Below are 18,439 nucleotides of genomic sequence, written 5' to 3'. Positions count from 1 at the left end.
GGCCGTGTGCAGCTTGTCTGGAAAAAAGAGAGGAACAATGCAAAAAACGCCAAGGAGTCGCGCTGTGCCAGGAGCAGCAATGCACCGCTTGGTACAAACTGTACTCCGCCCCGCGCCGCCGCTCGCTTGCTCGCTGTCATGTCCGCCGTCATAGTCCTCATAGCCCCGTCATCCTTGTTGTTCACATCCTTCTCTGCAGCCCCTCTCCTTTCTCCCTGCTCCTTGTCCATATCCTTCGTGCTTAATGCAGTCTAAGCTTTCCATAGGCCTACCCCTTGCAGTTTGCACTCGCCTCGTCCTGCTGAAAGGGTTGCTAAAAAAGGACTCTCTGCATGCAGTCGGCTTTTTATTAATCATTCCCGCACACATTACCATAACGAATTAATAATCATATTTTGGTCTCAGAAGCGCAGCTTCTTCTTCAGCTTTCTGACCGCTCCTTCCACATGCTTCCCGGCTTGCTTGATCTCCCGACCGGCATCCTTGGCAGCGCGGGACACCTCACGTCCCACATCTTCGGCAGCCCTTGAGATTTCCCTCTCCATATCCTTCTCCGCTCGCCTGACTTCGCGCTCCGTATCCTTCGCCGCCCTTGAGGTTTCCCTCTCCGTATCCTTCTCCGCTCGCCGCACTTCGCGCTCCGTATCCTTCGCCGCCCTTGAGGTTTCCCTTTCCGCATCCTTCTCCGCTCGCCGGAATTCCCGTTCCCCATCCTTGGCCGCCCTGGGAATCTCCCTGCCCACATCTTCGGCCACCCTGGCTGCCTCACGACCCACAACACGACCCACTCGCACCGTTTCCCGCTCCAGGATCGGAATTGTCAAACGTATCGATCGTTCCTGCCTGCGCCAAAATTCAAGGCGCATGATGCGCCGAATGCCACGCGGGTCCTTGGGGAAGGTGACCGTGGCCAAGATGTCATCGCCCAGGTGCAGAATGAAGTCCTCATAGTTAAAGTCTCCACCCAGGCTGCCCAGATATTCCGCGATCTGCTCCGCTGTGGGCCGGCGAACGGGATCAGGATCCCAGCAACGGACTATCAATTTCCTGATGCCCTCCCAGCAATCGCCTCTCACTGCATCCAGGAGAGGGCGTGCACCTTAGGAGAAGGATATATATAACAGATATATACACATCGAAATATAGATAGACCTACCCTTTTTAACGGCTTCCAGAACGGCCCATCCGTTATCGGGGTTTTCCAAGTGGCTATAAGGCACCTGTCGTGACATCATCTCCCACAACATGATTCCGAAGCTGTAGATATCGCACTTAGTCGTGTACTTCTCGTCTTGGATAACCTGTGCTTGGGATCAGGTTATTTACAGAAAAATAAGTAAAACAAGGCCCAGCTACTCCACCCACCTCTGGAGCCATATAGGCTGGAGTGCCCTTCATATTTGAGAGATAAGTTGCCACGTCCGTTGCTGAGCCAAAATCGCAAATCTTCAGGCGGCTTAACGTCTCCGCAAACAGTATATTTTGCGGTTTGATATCGCGATGCATCACCGGGTTTGGCTGCATGGAATGCAAGTACGTCATAGCCTATAAGAAAACAAAGAACTTGAAGCTATAAGCCACCATAATGATATTTCATACCGTAATGCTAGAATTTCTGGGTTATTTTCCATAAGGTAAGTGTACTAAATTGTTCGGATTAACAAAAATAAGGATGTTTTTAAGGGATTATTAGAGATGTTTAATTATTCATTTCATATTTATTCAAATATCTTACCTCCGCACATTGCCGGGCCCAGGACACGGCCTCCTCCATGGTGTACTCCCTCTGGTCATCGCCGTGCAAAAAGTTGTGGAGCGAACCCTCCTCCAAGTACTCCATGACCAGGTAGCCATATCCACCATCATTGGCCGAACCGTACACCTTGACAATGTTCTCGTGATCGATTTGGGACAACTGAGCAATTTCCCTCTCTGCGGTTTGCCTATGCTTCTGATATAGTAGATCGTACACCTTCACCGCGATCTCTTGGTCACGCCAATTGGCCTGAAGCACATACCCACTGGATCCAACTCCCACTTTCTGTGTGGGATAGGAGATCGGTGGTGAGAGGTCCTTGCCAAAATTATAGGCTAACACTGTACCTGCTGACTCAACTGCAATTCCTCGAATTTAATGTTCTCAGCCATCTATGTGGAGCTGTACGTGCCTTTAGGTTGAATAGCTTTCTAAGAACTGAATTGCATGGATCCCACTTTCTGTGTACATATACTGGTTAGTTGAGTGAGATAAAGACCTCTTATCGGAAATCGGTGGGACTCACAGCTAACTTATCATCCGTTGTTAAATTTTTATAACCGAAACAAAAATGAAAAGGGGAAAACCCAAATATTTTCGATATTGTTATTAAGGAAGTGATTTGTAAGATAAAACAAATTTCATGGTAGAATATCTGGAAGTTTGCTGTTTTAAACTAGAACCATAGTCTTTATGCAAGATAAAACAAATTTTATTTGATTTTTTTCATTTAAATTTAGGTTTTCTTTGTACATATATTTTATTTAGTTCTTATTAAGTTATTCATTTAAGCAATTTCCTATTTTTATTTGCAGTTTCACACAACTTGGCCCGAGACTCCTATCGGACTTTCAGTCCAGAAATGTACGCTACATTGTCCAGCCCTATGGCACAACATGCAGCTGGTAAGTCAGTCATTAATATTATAGGGCTTTAAGAAATTTCCGGTAAAATCTTTAAAAAGAATTAGCTTTAAGACATATACATACATATTTTTTGAAATATTAAAAGTAATATTCCCTTCGGACCCTAGCCGATTTTACTAATATTTTGAAAAGATACCAAGCAAGAGGGGTATAAATTAAGTTTTCTTCTCTTTAAAGGATCTATTTGTTTCCATGAGTTCGACCCCAGATTTAGCCATCCTTTGTGAATCTTTGCTCTGTTTTTAATTACCCTATTTTCTGTGTAAGCAGATGTTATTTTAGCCAGAATCCAACCAGCTCTCCTACGAGCGCTTCAAGACCCTCGGGCTGGAAGAGCTTAGAGCGTTGGTCTGCTGTTTATGTTGGCAGACCTTCCCATCTGGATCTCGCATTACACACCGATGCGAGGATGCCGTCGCCTGCTTGAATTACACGAATGTCTACGGTTACATAAAGCGGCTGACAGCAGTTGCTCTTCATTAGCCGCCGGGTTCCTTGCACTCCTTTCGTTTTCACCACACATTTTTGTTGGTGTAGGTCCAGTCCCGCTTCCAGTCCGGGTCCCAGTCCCAGACTTATGTAAACCACATGCCCACTTTACTTGGCAGGCTGCCTGACTAACTGCTTGGTTGGATGAATGGTAACATACACTGACCAAATAAACTTGCTTACTGTGTATTTTCTTAAAAAATCGTATTCCATAGACTTTTGAAAAAGGGAAATGTGCATCAGACTCACAAAATCCGATTTTATTCTCCGAGAAAATTCTCACCATTTATTTTATTATTCCAAGACGAGTATTTTTTTTTTAAGTGCATTTATGGCTGAGCTCCATCACGTTTACATAATGCAAATGCAAGTACATAGCACTTGGGCATGCTCTTCGCGCCACGTTTCGCATACTCGCCGGCTGCATGTGTTCTGGCCCGGACCTCCTGTCCATGCTGTCCCGCCTTTGGTTAGCCCTTTGCCATGTCAGCACCTCGCATCGTCATTTTTTTCGACTGTGGAATTAATGGGTTAAGTAAATAGCCGTGTAATATGTTTCAGTGGCCGCTGCTGTGGATAGGAGGCCGAAGTTGAGGGGGATTCTGTTGGTTATGGTAAAAAGGACTTCAAAAGCTACGCTCGGTTGCCGAAGCTGATATCCTTTGGTGTGCAGCCATCATGCTGAAGGAACAATTTGATGATATAAGTACTTCTTGGAAAATTAATTCAAATATTTGTGTTACAAAAGGCTGTTATGGTGAAAAACATATTTAAAATTAAATTAATTTATTCCAAATAAGATTTAAAAAGGTTTAAAGCTTTAAAAATAGGCATGCCATGGGATACTTAGCGAGTATTTAAATATTATAAAGATATTTATCTGTTGACACTGAACACAAAGAATGAAAACCAAGTACATTATAATTTTGTAAATCGAAATCTAGACCCATTAAGATACGAATATGAATGTCTATTAGATCGGAACTTTGCTATATCATATTAAAGATTTTAACACAACTGCTAAAGTAGTTTTTAAAACATCTCTATTAAAGTTCCTAGTATTTTTAACTAACTAAACTTCATAGTTAAAAAGATATAATAAATATATCTTGAATCGGCCATAAATAATAATGGTTTATTGGAAAAAGCCATATTGGATATCCAACCCCATCGTTAAAAAGTATATGTTCCAAACTGAGTTCAAGGAACTTTATTTTACTTAACCGTGTAGGCGCTTTCTAAAAGGCCCCCTCTCCCACACGACCGGGAAATGTAGGTGAAACATTTCGCATTCATTTGGCGGCGACAAAAAGCGCGCGACTTGCACTTTAACCACGCTGAAAATATCCGTAAACACAAGCAGCCCAACTAAAAGCGCTGTTGTCGTCGCCATGTGTGCGCAGATTGCATTTCAATGGGCCACCATCCCTCCTCCATCGCGAGAGCTCCCCCTCGCCCACCCGCGATCCTGGCCCGCATCTTGCCTTCCCTGGTTTCCCAGGCCGCGCCATGTGCAAGCTGCAGTTGCTAACGGCTGTTGCATTGCACTGCAAGGCTCGTTGCAAGGGTCGCCAGTTGCGCCTTTGTTTTAGGGAAAAGAGGGAAAAAAGCGGTGAGAAGAACTCGCCCCATGCGACGACGCCGAATGGCAAAAGTAGGCCAAGTTAAAATTGATTTAATGCGTTGATTGCGTGGAAGTCAAGCAGTTGCAGCTGCGTCGGCGATCGCAGTTGCAATTGCTGTGCAATGGATGCTGCTCAGATTTATGCGGCGTCAGCTGGGCCTTGTTTTACTTTCAATGGATCTTAATCTTGCCCGCGATCCAGTGGCCTGGGATCGCACTGACCCAGAAAGGTGAAGAATCCTCCTCCGTTGCCGGTACACGGGGCGTATGCGCGTTGCGTGTGGCTACGAACATTGACCCAGGACCTCTTACCGCCGCCCACTTGTCGCGTTCGTTAAAAATAATTGCCAGGCAACCTTCAGCGATTTTCCGCAGTTTGTTGATTTTCCCGCCGTCAGGCAACGTCAAGTGGTCGCCGCTTTTCTTTTGACAGCTAATTGGAAAAATGTTCAGAAAGTCCTCTCCCCGTTCGGTGTTTTTATTCGCGCACGTAGACGTAGACCGTTGGCATGGCAATAGCTTCGTAGTGAAGCGGAGGGTCCTTGGTTGGACGCGGAACAAGGGCGCATTATATTTTAACACCTTCATCCAATTGCCAGCTTTTTGTTCTACTTCCTTGCATCGATCCTGGCCGCTGTCAGATGCGCCACCCTTCTGTCCCTGCCGCGGGCTTAATTTATGGACTTTGGCCATTTGCTGGCGCATCATTCCGCTTTTTTCCCTGTGGCCGCTTCATTCCAAAAGTGACGACAAAACATTCCACAATATGACAAAAAAACGCAAGAAAGAGAAATCCTTTTGCAAAAGAATCAAATGCAAAAAAAAAAGAACGCCATCGACAATTTAGATAAATTTTCCCACCAGCCATGGCCATAAAAACAAAGACCTCGACCCGAGCAGATCAGCGAGGGGTGCTCGCTCGCTCTCTCGCTGGATTTCAGGGTGTCCAGGCCACGGGTGCGGTCATCATACTCGTACTCACACTCGCACTTATACCCAGCCGTAATCACGCTGTGCTCGATATCGAATGATAAACTCCGAGCCAGAGCCGCCGTATAAAAGTGATAGTGGTGTGCCAGTGCAGCTTGCCTCCAGTTTGTGTGTGCTCAACGGCTCAGCGCATATCCTTCAGGTACAACTTACTCATATATCACAAAAGGATACTGCGCTCCTCCTGTTGTGTGCTTTTCTGCTTAGCTTTTTGTCTTGTCTGCGTGGTCAGCTCTCTGGCTATTGCTTCCTCATCCCTCATCCCTGCCACTCCTGATCCTCGTCCTGCTGGCCGCTCGAAGGTGACACCGTGGCACAAACAATGGCCAAAGGAGGAGACGATGGTCAAGCGACCGCCTCTCGCAGCGCTGAAAAAAAAGGAAGCGGCGAGCGCAAAAAAATTAGACGATACGAACCAGTCCCAGTCGCTGGCCGAAAGCAAAGAAAAAAAATAAATAAAAAGAAGTACGCAAATCAAAATCAACTCATAAAAAACTACGTTTTATATGTGGGTCTGCATTAAAAATGCAAATGTCGCATTGAGTTTCCTTCTTTCACGGCTCGTTTTTTTTCCCCTTTTTTTTCTCTTTGCCATCCTCCTGCAATGTCCTCGCTGTGGCTGGTCATCCACTTCCTGTCCCTGATTCTCTGTTGGCATTTAAGATTTTGGGTAAACAAAGTTTCGCAACGGTGACTAGAACCTGAGCAGCTCTAGGCTCGACTATATGTATTTACGGTTAGCGAGTCTTTTAGAAGAATTTTCAGAAAAAAGCTCGTTTTATATACCATATATAGCAAAAATATTTAACTTTTTACGGATTTTATTAAAAGAAAACTGTAAAAACGCTGATATTTTTATATAATATTATATTATTACTATGGAATGTAGTCCACGTAGTGACCTTGAGAACCGGGAGTGTGGTTAAAAGGGAGACGTAGAATTAAAAATCTACTGTTAATATAACTATTTACCGTCACAAAATTTGATATTAGAAATTTTTTAACTGTATGGTGCAAATTAAAAAAAGGAAAATCCCAAAAATAAACATTTCATCAAATTCTTAATAGGAATTTTACAGTTATAAGTTTAATTATAAATTGAATTTTTAAGTTTTTACAGTTGAATGGTTGATTATATGTATATGCTTTAATTAACTAATAAGATACATTTTTAATTATTCTGACTACTACTATTCTTACAACATTTAAAAGCAGCTTGACACATAATTAAATATCTTTAAAAGACTGCGGTATTTATTTTAAATAGCTTTTGTATTTAGAATTCCCCATATGAGATTGACTTAACCCCTGGGACTTTGTAAAGCAACTCACTGATTCCAAGAGTACAGCAGGAGCAACTCGGCAATAAAAAGCTGTGCCAAAGGCAGAGCGAAAAAAGCCGAAGAAAATACGAAGAAGAAACCGAAAATATCCGCAGAGCTCAATAAGTTTCGAGCCCTGGACATTGTCCATCCTTGGCGAGGAGCGAGGTTCAGGTACTTTCGAGGACGAGGACGACTACGAGTGCGAGTACCTCTGCCTCTGGCCCTACCTACATTCATTTGAATGCAGACAAGTCCTTGCGTCGTGATCTTCCTTTGTGCGGCGGCCAAGTGCGCTGCTGTCTGCCGCCCTACCCCTTGCCCGGCCTGGCCTCATCGGCAGCAACCCCGGCATCTCGCAAGGAAATAAAAAGCATGCAGAAAAAGTTTTATTATGCGCGAGAGGGAAAAAAATGCGATTTTTTATATAAAAATATTTGGAACGGACTGCGGCTGCTGGCGTGGCAGAGGGGGATGGCAGGGAATGGCAGGAGGGGGTTGCTAGGGGAACAAGGCGCATTTGGGGGTAGGGTCGGTCGATCGGGCTGTGCCTGTGCCTATGCCGCTGCCTGTGTTTGCGTTTGTGTGCCTCTCGGATCGCAAGAAGTGTTGGATGTCATCTTATTATTTCGAGACCATCGCAGCGACGCCGGCAGAGCGATCCGATCGCCTTGATGACCATGCGCCCGTGATTCCCCTGCGATCGCCGCCGCTGCTACCGCTACCGCTTCAGATGCCGCTTCAGCTAGGGCCACCGCCACTACGGGGCCACGTCCCCCGTCAGTTGTAAGCCTCGCAAGACTGTGGGAATCAAAACAGGATCGTCGCGAAGAACTGTGCGTTATCGCCGCGCATACGGACATTTTTTTTGTTGTTCCTGCCGCCGAGCTTCTTGATGATGCCTCCGATTTTTGATGATGCTGCTACGGTTGCTCCTACTTCTGCCCCTACACCCGATCCTGTTGCTGCTGATGGTCAGCGCAATCGTGATCAGCAGCGTTATCCTTTGAGCCTCGTTGCCTACATTCGCTCCGTTTGGCTTTCGTTTTCTGCCCTGGTTTCGAGAGAGAGAGCGACAGCTTTCCACACAAGGTTGTTCAGGGAAAGTACTACTACTGTTAAAAATTAAACCTTTATCTGGATTTATCAAATTTCAGCTTACGGTACACCTGTTAGCCACAATTAAGGTTATCTTATATTATTTATAAATATTTTTCTGTCTTTATAAATATTATAATGAATTCTTAGGGAAGATTTAAGCTTTTATTATTTAAAAATATGTAAAAGTTTATATAGAGTACAGATACATGTTTAAATATATTTAAACTATGAATCAGTTAGTCATAAAAGAATAGCTTTCCCGATCCCTAATCCCGATCGCAGTCAGATTTTAGGCTTTAGTTTCTCCAACTCATCCTTGTTTACTCCCCGGCGCGGTCATCTCACCTGCCGTGCTGGCAAATTGAGTTGGTAAATTGCGAAAATCCATGATTCTAGATCCGAGTGCGAATCCGAAAGAGATGGGCACATAGAGCCACGACAGATCTTATCGGGGGCATCTAGATACGCTTTACTTGTCGCTCGGCCATTGTCCGTGACTCCGAGTTAATTAAAGTTGGACGGGGCTGAGGCAGCGGGCAGCGGCCGCGAAGTGAGTGGATCATAAAAACGGATTGCCCGGCGGGCTGCGATGGGAGCAGAAGAATTGCAGTTAATTGAAATGTTCCTCAAACACGGCACACACACTCCGGCACACGCACACCCTGTGAGGGCGAGCGAGAGGGAGGCGCAGCACACTGCGAGAGAGACGAGAGCCCATGGCGACAAAACGCATCAGCGGTCGCGACTCGCAACTTTGTTGGCATCTTTCGGCAACGGCATCGGAATCTCAGTCTCTGAGGGGTCAATTCGCAGTGCAAAAAATCCACAAAAAACGGAGGGAGAGGCGTTTGAACCGAAGAACCGGAGAGACAGCAGAGAGAGAGAGAGTTGGGCGACAAAATGTTTGACTACAAGCCGGCCAAACAGAGGCAGCGTGGCATGGCTCAGCGGCAGTGTAGCTAGAATTCTGGCGAAAAAAACCTATTTTAAAAACAACCGATCATGAATATAATTTCAAAATAGTATCAAATTTTTAATATATTATATATACAAATTTTTCCTCATCACCCGATTAGATCTACCCCAGTCCGTATGCCATATTTTATCTGGATGAAACTTTCCAAAGAGTCTTCCTTATATTTCAGGGCTTCACAAGGAAAAATACTCGAAAAATTCATAGGACATTTTAAATAATTTCGATATTTTAAAAGTATGGCCTACTTTTCGGCGACTACGTATACTGAATATTCCATTTCGTAGTAAAAAAAAGGGCTATATTGGCTAAGCAATACCTAAAAGACTAGCCATTTTTAATATATCAAATATTGTTCAAACATAGAGAGTATTAAACTAATCAGTTTTCCATATTTGAAGTTGTTACCGTAAATTTAAATAATCTAATATAATCCTTGCCTTTGCGATCTCTAAGCCCGCATAAATAGCCTCTAGGTCCATTCAGGAGTTTCCCCGGATAGGCCATAGGCCATATTGGCCTATGTGTGGCCCCTCGAGGGCCGTCCGGTCTAACCTAACCTAACCTAATATAAATAAAAAAATCTCAATCAAAGATAAAAATGTTATTTCATTAAAAATTTATTATTTTCGTTATCCTGTAGTAGATAACCCAAAGAAACAGCTTTTTCCCGATAGGACTCGCACCACTGCCGGGTGGTTTGTAGCGAAAAACTACAAAAAGCCCAGACGTTCTCTCTCACTCTTGAGGCACTTCGTCTCTGGGCGAGTGGTTGTGTGTGTGCGCGAGAGAGGTTGCAGTACTCATACCAATGCAACCGCCCGCCGCTGCGAATGCGAAAAACAAAACAAAAAGGAAGCGCACGCTGCGCCTGTGTGCGAAGCTTCGCCGGCTGCTGCCGCTCTCTCACGACGATATTTCTCTCAGGGTGAGAGCGTGTGTGCTGTGTGTGTAGTGTGGCGGCGTATCTGTGTGTGGCTGCGACGGCAACTGCAGCTTTTTTTTTGTCGCCGACGGAGGCGAAAAGCGACGACGGCTGACTACCCAGCGAGCGCAGCCGGGTATCTGTATCTGTATCGCATCGCCACTCCACTCGCAAGTATCGCGGACGCGCAACGACCATGCGAAAATATTGCAACCACAAATCTGGAACTTTTTACACAAACGGTTGAGGAAACTCTGAATCTCAGCAGCACTTTTCGGAAACAAACGAACCAAATCAGCAGCAATCGCAATCGAAATCAGTCAAAATTAATTTCTGGATCGGAGTCCGCGCATACGACGTTTTCAAAACCTTTGGATTATCAACTGCAATAGAGCCAGCCGTCAGCAATCATCAATCACCAATCAGCCGTCAGCCACTTCTAAAAATCGAACAACAATAGAATCGAAAACCAACAGTTATCGTACCAAAACTTCTTGTTAGTGTTTAAAAGGATTAAGCAAAACATTTGCCAGTTTTTGTTTAAGTTTTTCTTTATTTGCTACATTTAATATAACAACGGTAAATCTTTGATAATATTCTACTATGGTTAAGTGTACAATTGTGAGGATCACAAGCTAATTACGCTTCTAATTTAATGCCAACTAAGTAAAATAATACAACAAACCGCGCAGTTATAACGTCGTATAAATATACCTATAACCAACATATAATAATAATAATAAACTAATAATATCTATGGCCACGCGTTGCAAACTTTAAAAGCGTACAAAAATGCAGCGACATGTCTGGAAATGCATAAAAATTAAATACAAAATCTATAAATTTCAAACAAGTGAAGCAAACACAACTTAAAGCCTGAGCGCCAATAAACAAATCGTGTTGGGACTAAGGAAACGACTAAAAGTGCATATCTCGTGTTTAGTGTCAAATTATGATCATCAAGTGAAGCTAAAAACAAGAGCGAACTGAAAACAATTAAAGTTATATAATAATCCGGTCAGAGCAATCAACTTTTGCTGCCAACTCTCGAAAAGCGACTGCGTTTACAGCCAAGAAACCGCAATTCACTTTGCACACATTTGCAATTTAGCCTTCGAATTGGATTGGATTGTACCAGATTGGATTTGGATCCCCAATACCGCCAAACGCAGTCAGCCGAAACTTTCGAAATTTAATCTAGCCCAAATTGATCATAGCTAAAGGAAATTGTAATCAAAATTTAACCGAGATACACTCTCTACAGAGTACAACTTGCCCACAAAGCTTCCGAGCACTTTACGTAACTCGCTGGCCCCTGAATGCAGTTGCAGATCCCTAGCCGGGGAAAGTGCATCCGAAGCTTTTGAAGCGGCTCTGGACCAATACACACGATCGCCGATCGGGGCTTCAAAGCTCCACGGGGGTACACGCCCCATCCAGTAAAGACGCTCGCAAAGCCGAGAGAGAGGCCAACTGCAGCAGCCGAGCGAGCCACGATCCACCGTCCGCGATCGGGAGAGCGGCCACTCGTAACTTGTTCTCCGGGCCGCCTTCGTGCACTTCCTGTGCAGCCGAGAGCGACGACGATCTGCATCGACAGCCCCCAGCAACAGGCGATCAGTTCGCTGGCGAATGCAACGCTGATTGCAATTACTGCAGAGCAGGCCAACGCAACCGTCGCTGCTGCATTCCTGGGCGAAAAGTGAAAGAGGGGACCGGTGATCTACTGTACTCTCCATCGAGCATCGCAATCGCATCTCCACTCCGCACTCTCGCAACGCAGTCGCGCAACGTGTCGGAAAAGCGCGAAAGTGGCAAATAATTTGCAGGCAACGCGAACTAAAGTCGTGAGTGCGGTGAAGTGAATACTTAGTGAAGTTCTTGAATAGTGCAACGCGACGAATCAAACTCAAACACACTCTCGCATTAATTCGCATAAATATAGCTAAGCAAATTTTTGGATTAAATATCTACACACACACAGCACCCATTGGATACCACTTGGATACACAGCGCCTGAGATACTCTCTACTCGGAAGTTGCAGCAACAATTCGCTCGAGTAAGTCGCCAATTCTGCATTATATTCGCCACCAGACCGCTTTAATTGCGCTGCTGTGCTGCGGCACACCTTTCCAGTTAGCAGAACAGATATGAATCTCTGATTTCGTTTTTTATAGAAAGTGATTTCGCACAGAATTTAATTAGCCGTCGTAAAGATATCGTGAGTCAAGGTTGCCTTGCCGCTTAGTACTCTTTCTTTTGTAAAACAAATCGTAGGATTTTATATTTACTACATCATAATGTCAGTTCTAGTGGAGTTGTATAGTTCATTATAAGTTTTTCATTTACTATACTCCTATATCATATTTTGATTATAAATACTGAAAACTACATCTTTTTATTTACCAGTTCGGGAGATCCTCCTACTTTTTTGAGAAATTTAAATTAAAAATAAGTGAAAATATTTTCTTTAATTTACATATTTGTACCAAAACGAGACCTTATACCATCCATTCGGAATCTGCTCCATTATCATATTTCGGGGGTGGTGTGATTTCTGACCACAAACATTCTCACACTTTTCCTGGAATTCCTCGAACACTCAAATTCCTTCGTAGGCTTCTAAGGTTACTCAGCTGATTTACGGTTAGTCGGCGGCACCCACTTATGTTTTCTTCCCAGGGTCTTTGGCTTTCAGATCTTTTGGGTAACTTGAGGAGAGTCGCTTTAACTCTTCCGCAAGCTAAATACGTTCGGCATAACAAAATTCGATTGAAATTGCTGCGTGGTGCAAGAATTCGCTGTTTATTTTTACGCGGCCAGAGGGAATCTTTTGGCATCGCATCGTGTTAGATGGCTGTATGTTCACGTGCCCACGAGCCACTTGCACCTGGCGGAAGGTGGGTGCTGGCGTACTGGGTGGTGCAGTAGTTGCAGGGGGAGCCGGCAAGCCCACAAGTTCATGACCAAAGTGCCGGATAGCCAAACAGAGAGAAGGCGTGGGCGCTACACCGGCCCCTCTGCATCTCTTCTCGCCACGAAGCCCACTGTCCAGTCATAGTCATCTCTCTGGCTGCAAAAGTATCTGTATCCGTGCATCGGCATCCGTGCGGCTGCAGTGGTGTGCGCTTATTTTAGTTACCGATACGACGGTACGATTTGCCTCACGCCAAAGTTCCTATACAAATTACAGACAGCATCAACGTTTTTTACCCACAGCCCTTAGGCATTCGCTCGCCGCTTTGTTTTCGCTCATTTAACCCCTTTGAAGGAATGTGTTCGTTCGGCCAGAGTTCTTTATTTCATCTTTTTTTCTCTTTGCTTTGCCTTTGCATAGAAGCTCTCGCCTGTGTGGAACGCATTTTTGTGGAACGTCGACAGTGTATCCCAAAGATACGCGTTCTGAAGTCTCGAAGAGCTACGGCTTAACCCAAGTTGTATTTGGCCTATTCCAGCGGTATTTTCACTTTTGTTTGAGTTTTTATTTTTATTTGGCCTTTTGGGAAGACTAAGTTTAAACACGCCGCCACACTGTTGTTGTTTTTGTTCATGTTTCCCCCTGATCTTCTGGAGCCGAGGGACAGAGTGCCAGAGAGCAAGTTTGTTGCGGAGAGAGCATGTTTTTTCGCCATACGCTTTGCTGTGCAAATTCGTCTGCCACTCGCGCTGCTTATCGAGCGGCTCTCTCTCGGTTCGCTTGCCTGCCTGCCTGCCTTGCTTGCTGTTGTTTTTTGCCTGTGAACTTTTTGCCTGCCTGAGATACAAACGTATCTGTGTGAGAGTGACGCGCTCTCTCCCTCTCGCGGCGTGAGTGAGTGTGTGTGCACTTTTGTCGCTGCAGCTTTTTGCGGACTGCGCTGCCGCTGCGACTGCGACTCCCCGAGAGTTGTAGTTGTGTGCTCGGTTTGCGGCTTTTGTTGTGCGACAGAATTGCGAGCGAGCGGAGCGGCCACAGCAGCCTCAGTTTGTGCCTCAGATACCGCCGCTGCTGCTTCTCAGATTCTCCGATTCTCAGCAGTTTCTCAGCCGTGAACCGGTGACGTAGCCGTCCGCCATTATTGCAACGCGGCTGGCCCAAAATAGCTCTCGCCAAACTGCAGTTCAGACAACAAAAACAATAGGAAAAATAAATAAAAAGAGTGCCTGCCAAAACACATTCGAGTCGCGCGTAACGAAAATAAATGCAAACACTATAAACTCGCGTAGTTATTAATATGCTGGCAAAGAGCGCGCGCGGCAGGCGAAGCGGTTCGGAATCGGAAACGTAACGACGGAACGGCGGGCGGCCAATTGTGATCTCATACAAAAAAGTACACGGCTACCGATACGGATTACGGATACACGATCCGGGTTAGGAATAGCAGAAGTATCTCAAAGAGTGGAAAATGCAGCAGAAATAACAGTGCAACGCGCAACGCCTTCAATATTTCTTTTAAATATAGTTCAAAGATATAGTCCTGTACCGTTGTGTATAGTTGAGCGTAATATAATTCTGTGAATTTCCTAGTGCAAGCCAAATACAACAAACAAAAGACGGGCGGCGACCAAAGGAAGAGGTAATTTCAGTACATTTGCCAACTGCATTTTGCAATTAGCAGCGTACACACAGATACGCTCCCATACAAACGTACGGACTGCAAATAAAATACGAGAAAAAAAATTTAAAAAAGTGAGCGAACACATTATCGTCGTCGTATCAAGTGCTTGTGTGTGTGAGATTGTGTGGGGAGGTGTGTGTGTGTGAGTGAACAACGTTCCGATGTAGGAACAAAAAGCGACGGCATTTTACTTTATTATTTCTTTCGTTCTTTCTTTTTATTTTGCATTTTTTTCGTTGTCGTTTTCGTTTTGTGTCTTTCTTCTTGGCGTTCTCTGCTCTTCTCCTTGCTTTCTTGCACTGCAGCGCCCCAACATTGAGTGTATGCGTGTGTGTGCAAAAATTAGAATCGTCTATTTGTATTTTATATCCAAATATATTTACATATATTCCCATGGGGTATAATTTTAAAAGTGCCAAACAGCTGACGCATGGCGTGAAGTGAAATGAAATGAAACGAACGAAATGAATTCGAATAAAAATGTATGTGCGTTCAGGTGTTTTTGCGAAATTAAAAAAATAAAACGGACGACGACTACGACAACAACAAAAACGCCCACCGTTTGCCGGCGTTGTTCAACACTGCACTAGCACATCACACACACACACATACACACACGACCGAGACACGAGACCCCACAATGAAAGCGCCCCCAACACAGACGCTCCACACTCATTCTCGGGAAAAGAGAGGTTTTTTTTTTTTGCGACGCTTGTGGTGCATATGTATGTGTGTGTCTGTGCGGCAATGCATTTAACATCGTCACAATCGCATTAAAGCGCCGTCGTCTACCTCTTGGTATCCCCCTCCCCCACATTACCCGCTCCATCAGCCGCCCGTTTCCACCATTTTGATTTTTGCGCTTTGCATCGTTCTCCGCTTGCGCCTCCCTTCTTATTCATTCCCTTTCCCTTATCCTCCCTTATATTTTTTGCTCGGCTCCAATATCTTGCCGCTGCCGCCGACGCCGCCGCTTAAATCATTAAAAAGTGAACTTAAAATAAAGAAAAGTCCAGACACAGCTCCGTGCGCGAGTGTTTGTGTGTGAAACCGGTTTGTTCTGCCTTCGTGTTGAAGATTTTTGCACTTTTATTACTGATAACTTTTTGTTTGTTGCCTTGCCTTGCCTTTGCAATTTTGATTTTTGGGGGCACTGCATCGTAGAACAGGCGCAGCCTGCTTTTCCTCCTGGGCTCCATTTCTCGGCCACGTGTCAACCAAATGGCGTCCACACACACACACATGCACCGCAACTTTGAACCCACACACATGCAGTTCTGAAAACCGGCCGGCGAGTGCAAAAGGGAACGCAGGCGAGGAGAGGAAAATTTACTGCTTGCAGCGGCCAAAAGCTTTGGAGTGCAATGTGCTCTCCTTCAGAAGAGGGAGCCCATGAGAGAGCATAGAGAGAGAATAAGAGAGAGCGGCACACACATACAGTGCAATTATTTGCAGTTCTTCTGCTTCCGTTTCTTCTTCTTCTGCTGCTTTTACTTCTTCTTCTTCTGTTGTCTGTCGCGTCCTCAACATGGCCCCCCTGCGGAAACCCCGCCTTTGACCGAATAGCCCCCGCTTTACCCCGCCCATGTGCGCATAATTTGGCGCTTCGCCATGTTTTCTCCTTTGTAGGAAAGCTGCCCCCAAAAGCGGCTCTCATTCCGTTTGGATGTTGCATGATGCATGACTCTTGGCGCTCGGTGAATAACATGGCCGGCGGTGGCAGGGGCTTGGGTTGGAGTTGGAGTTGAGAGTCGGTCGACTTGGGAGCCGTGTTAAGTAATTTTCTCTATCGCTCCGTCGCTTTTCCCTCGCTTACCGTGCATCTTCTCATTAATTATTCAAATTGAAAATATGTATTAATAAGGCTCTGCGGTAATTATTCTTCAAACTGTCGTCTCTGCTTCGAGTGCAATTTGTAATCAGTGATACCTGCTAAGCTGCGGACTTCTTTATCGATACGTTGTGATCAATTATTCCGATTGCAAACGGAATTACAACGCTGCGTTTTCCTCTTAAGAATTCTCTTTCGAAATGCAATTGATTATTCTTATTTGAAATTATTTCACTCGGTAGTACTTCGATGTTTGAAGAGGCTTTGTAATTTTTTAAATAGATGGACCTTTGTATTACCTTTAAATTATCACTTTTATAACATCAAACCGTGTTCTATTCGAAATAGTCTTATTAACTGGGGACTTTCTACAACTGGAGTTCTTTCCCAACACAACAATGTGGAATTTGTGTTATTATTAAGTCTTATCATTTTAATCTTTTAGTAAAATCTAGTTATGAATTACCTAATCTTACTTAATATAGTGCAATGACATTGAAAAAAATTCATGAACAATTTCTTTTCTGTTTTTAAGAGCAGATTAAATGCTCTTAAGAAGAATTTCAATTAAAATCTGGTTAAATTTGTAAGTTCTTATCTTGCGTTTAAGAATTTAAACACACTTATTAATATTTATATAGTCCAGAAATGTAGTAGAGACTCCGTTATGCTCTGCTGTCTTTCCTCATTTCTTTTAAATAACGTCCCAGCTCGGCACAACACAATTTATTCAGGCCACTTTGAATGCCGATGTGGCTGGTGCGGCGCGTTGCAATCAGCGGGTGCCGTGCCATCCAGAGCCATCCGCCGCCAGGACATGCCGCCCGCCCCATTCTTTGCAAAACTAACTCCCTGCCCAACCATATGGGTGTAATGCATATGGCAAAGGCACCACAGCGGGTGGCACTTGGAGCAGCCTAATTTCGCAAATAATAAAATATGCTGAAATAAAAATGCAAGATACGCGCTCAACGAGACTCGTTTACCGGCCCTCCCCCCCACACCGAATGCAATGCAATTGAGCGGCGCCTGCAACCGGCACTTTTCTAATTCGCCAAACTATGGGGAACCGGGAGCCAGTGGCAGCCTGCCCAGCTATCTCCTCGGCTTAGCTCATGTTGCACTCGGATTGGGCTGGGGCTTTGTGTCGGATTGGATTGTGTTGGTTGGGCTTCGGTCGGGTGGTTTTTGGATGGGTTTAGTTTAGTTGGAGCGCGCACAAAAGCGCATTTCAGTTTCCGGCGGCTCGTGTGGCATGTGCCTCGCCCCACGACGCTCCCCTGTGTCTTTTTTTTTTTTTTTGGCCACCTCTCAAATGCTACAGTTTTTTAAGCTACTAGAGAATTCTCTAAATGCAAACCATGAGCTTAAATACTTGGCAGGCTAATTAAATGGCTTCGTGTTTTTTACGCTAAAAGATTCCTTACAAAACCAATCGGGCAAATTGATGTAAACAAAACTAACTGAAATAAAACAGGTATTAATGATATTTAAATTAAATAGGTTACGACCATGAATAATACAATATTCCTTAATATATTAAATATTATAATTAAAGGAAATTTCTTAAGGAACCGTGAATATATCATGGTTCTACGCTTCCAAGAGTATTCCAAACTTCGATCTAGTCGCATTTCCTCTTTCCCTTTTTTTTAAGCAAATGTTGTTGTAGCTGGCTTTCTACTTTCTACGACTCTTGCTCCGGCATCGACTCCTGGGGGCATCTTTGCCAGCCATAAAAAAGCACGCCATTTTCTTCTCTTGGCAAACTTTTGTGTAATTTTCATTTTGCGCTTGTCGCGTGTCCCGCCTCATTCCGCCGCCCATTTAACCCCCCTTTGTGCCCAGGAGCCAGCGGCTTTATGTACTGTTGCAGGCACGTTGTACGTCGCTTTTGCACTCC

General features: G+C 44.6%; 2 protein-coding genes across 4 annotated transcripts in view; one reads left to right on the top strand and one right to left on the bottom strand.

Moving 5' to 3' along the window:
- Syp (synaptotagmin binding cytoplasmic RNA interacting protein) overlaps positions 1–18,439 on the top strand; it is a 58,173-nt gene that overhangs the window by 15,138 nt on the left and 24,596 nt on the right. For all 3 annotated transcript variants that reach the window (XM_017162002.3, XM_041774377.2, XM_041774376.2), the window contains exon 2: positions 2,572–2,661. In XM_017162002.3, the coding sequence (XP_017017491.3) occupies positions 2,572–2,661 (90 nt within the window). The remainder of the gene's footprint in view (positions 1–2,571; positions 2,662–18,439) is intronic.
- Positions 328–2,220, bottom strand: Takl1 (Tak1-like 1). The gene is made up of 5 exons (XM_017162008.2): positions 2,104–2,220; positions 1,736–2,041; positions 1,366–1,545; positions 1,157–1,301; positions 328–1,099 (listed from the first exon to the last, which is right to left on the bottom strand). Exons 1-5 carry the CDS (start codon positions 2,146–2,148, stop codon positions 402–404), a joined length of 1,374 nt encoding a protein of 457 aa, XP_017017497.1. The 5' UTR covers positions 2,149–2,220; the 3' UTR covers positions 328–401.

Source organism: Drosophila kikkawai, chromosome 3R, assembly GCF_030179895.1.
Source record: "Drosophila kikkawai strain 14028-0561.14 chromosome 3R, DkikHiC1v2, whole genome shotgun sequence".
Classification (NCBI taxonomy): domain Eukaryota; kingdom Metazoa; phylum Arthropoda; class Insecta; order Diptera; family Drosophilidae; genus Drosophila; species Drosophila kikkawai.
This window is presented reverse-complemented; position numbering and strand designations above follow the sequence as displayed.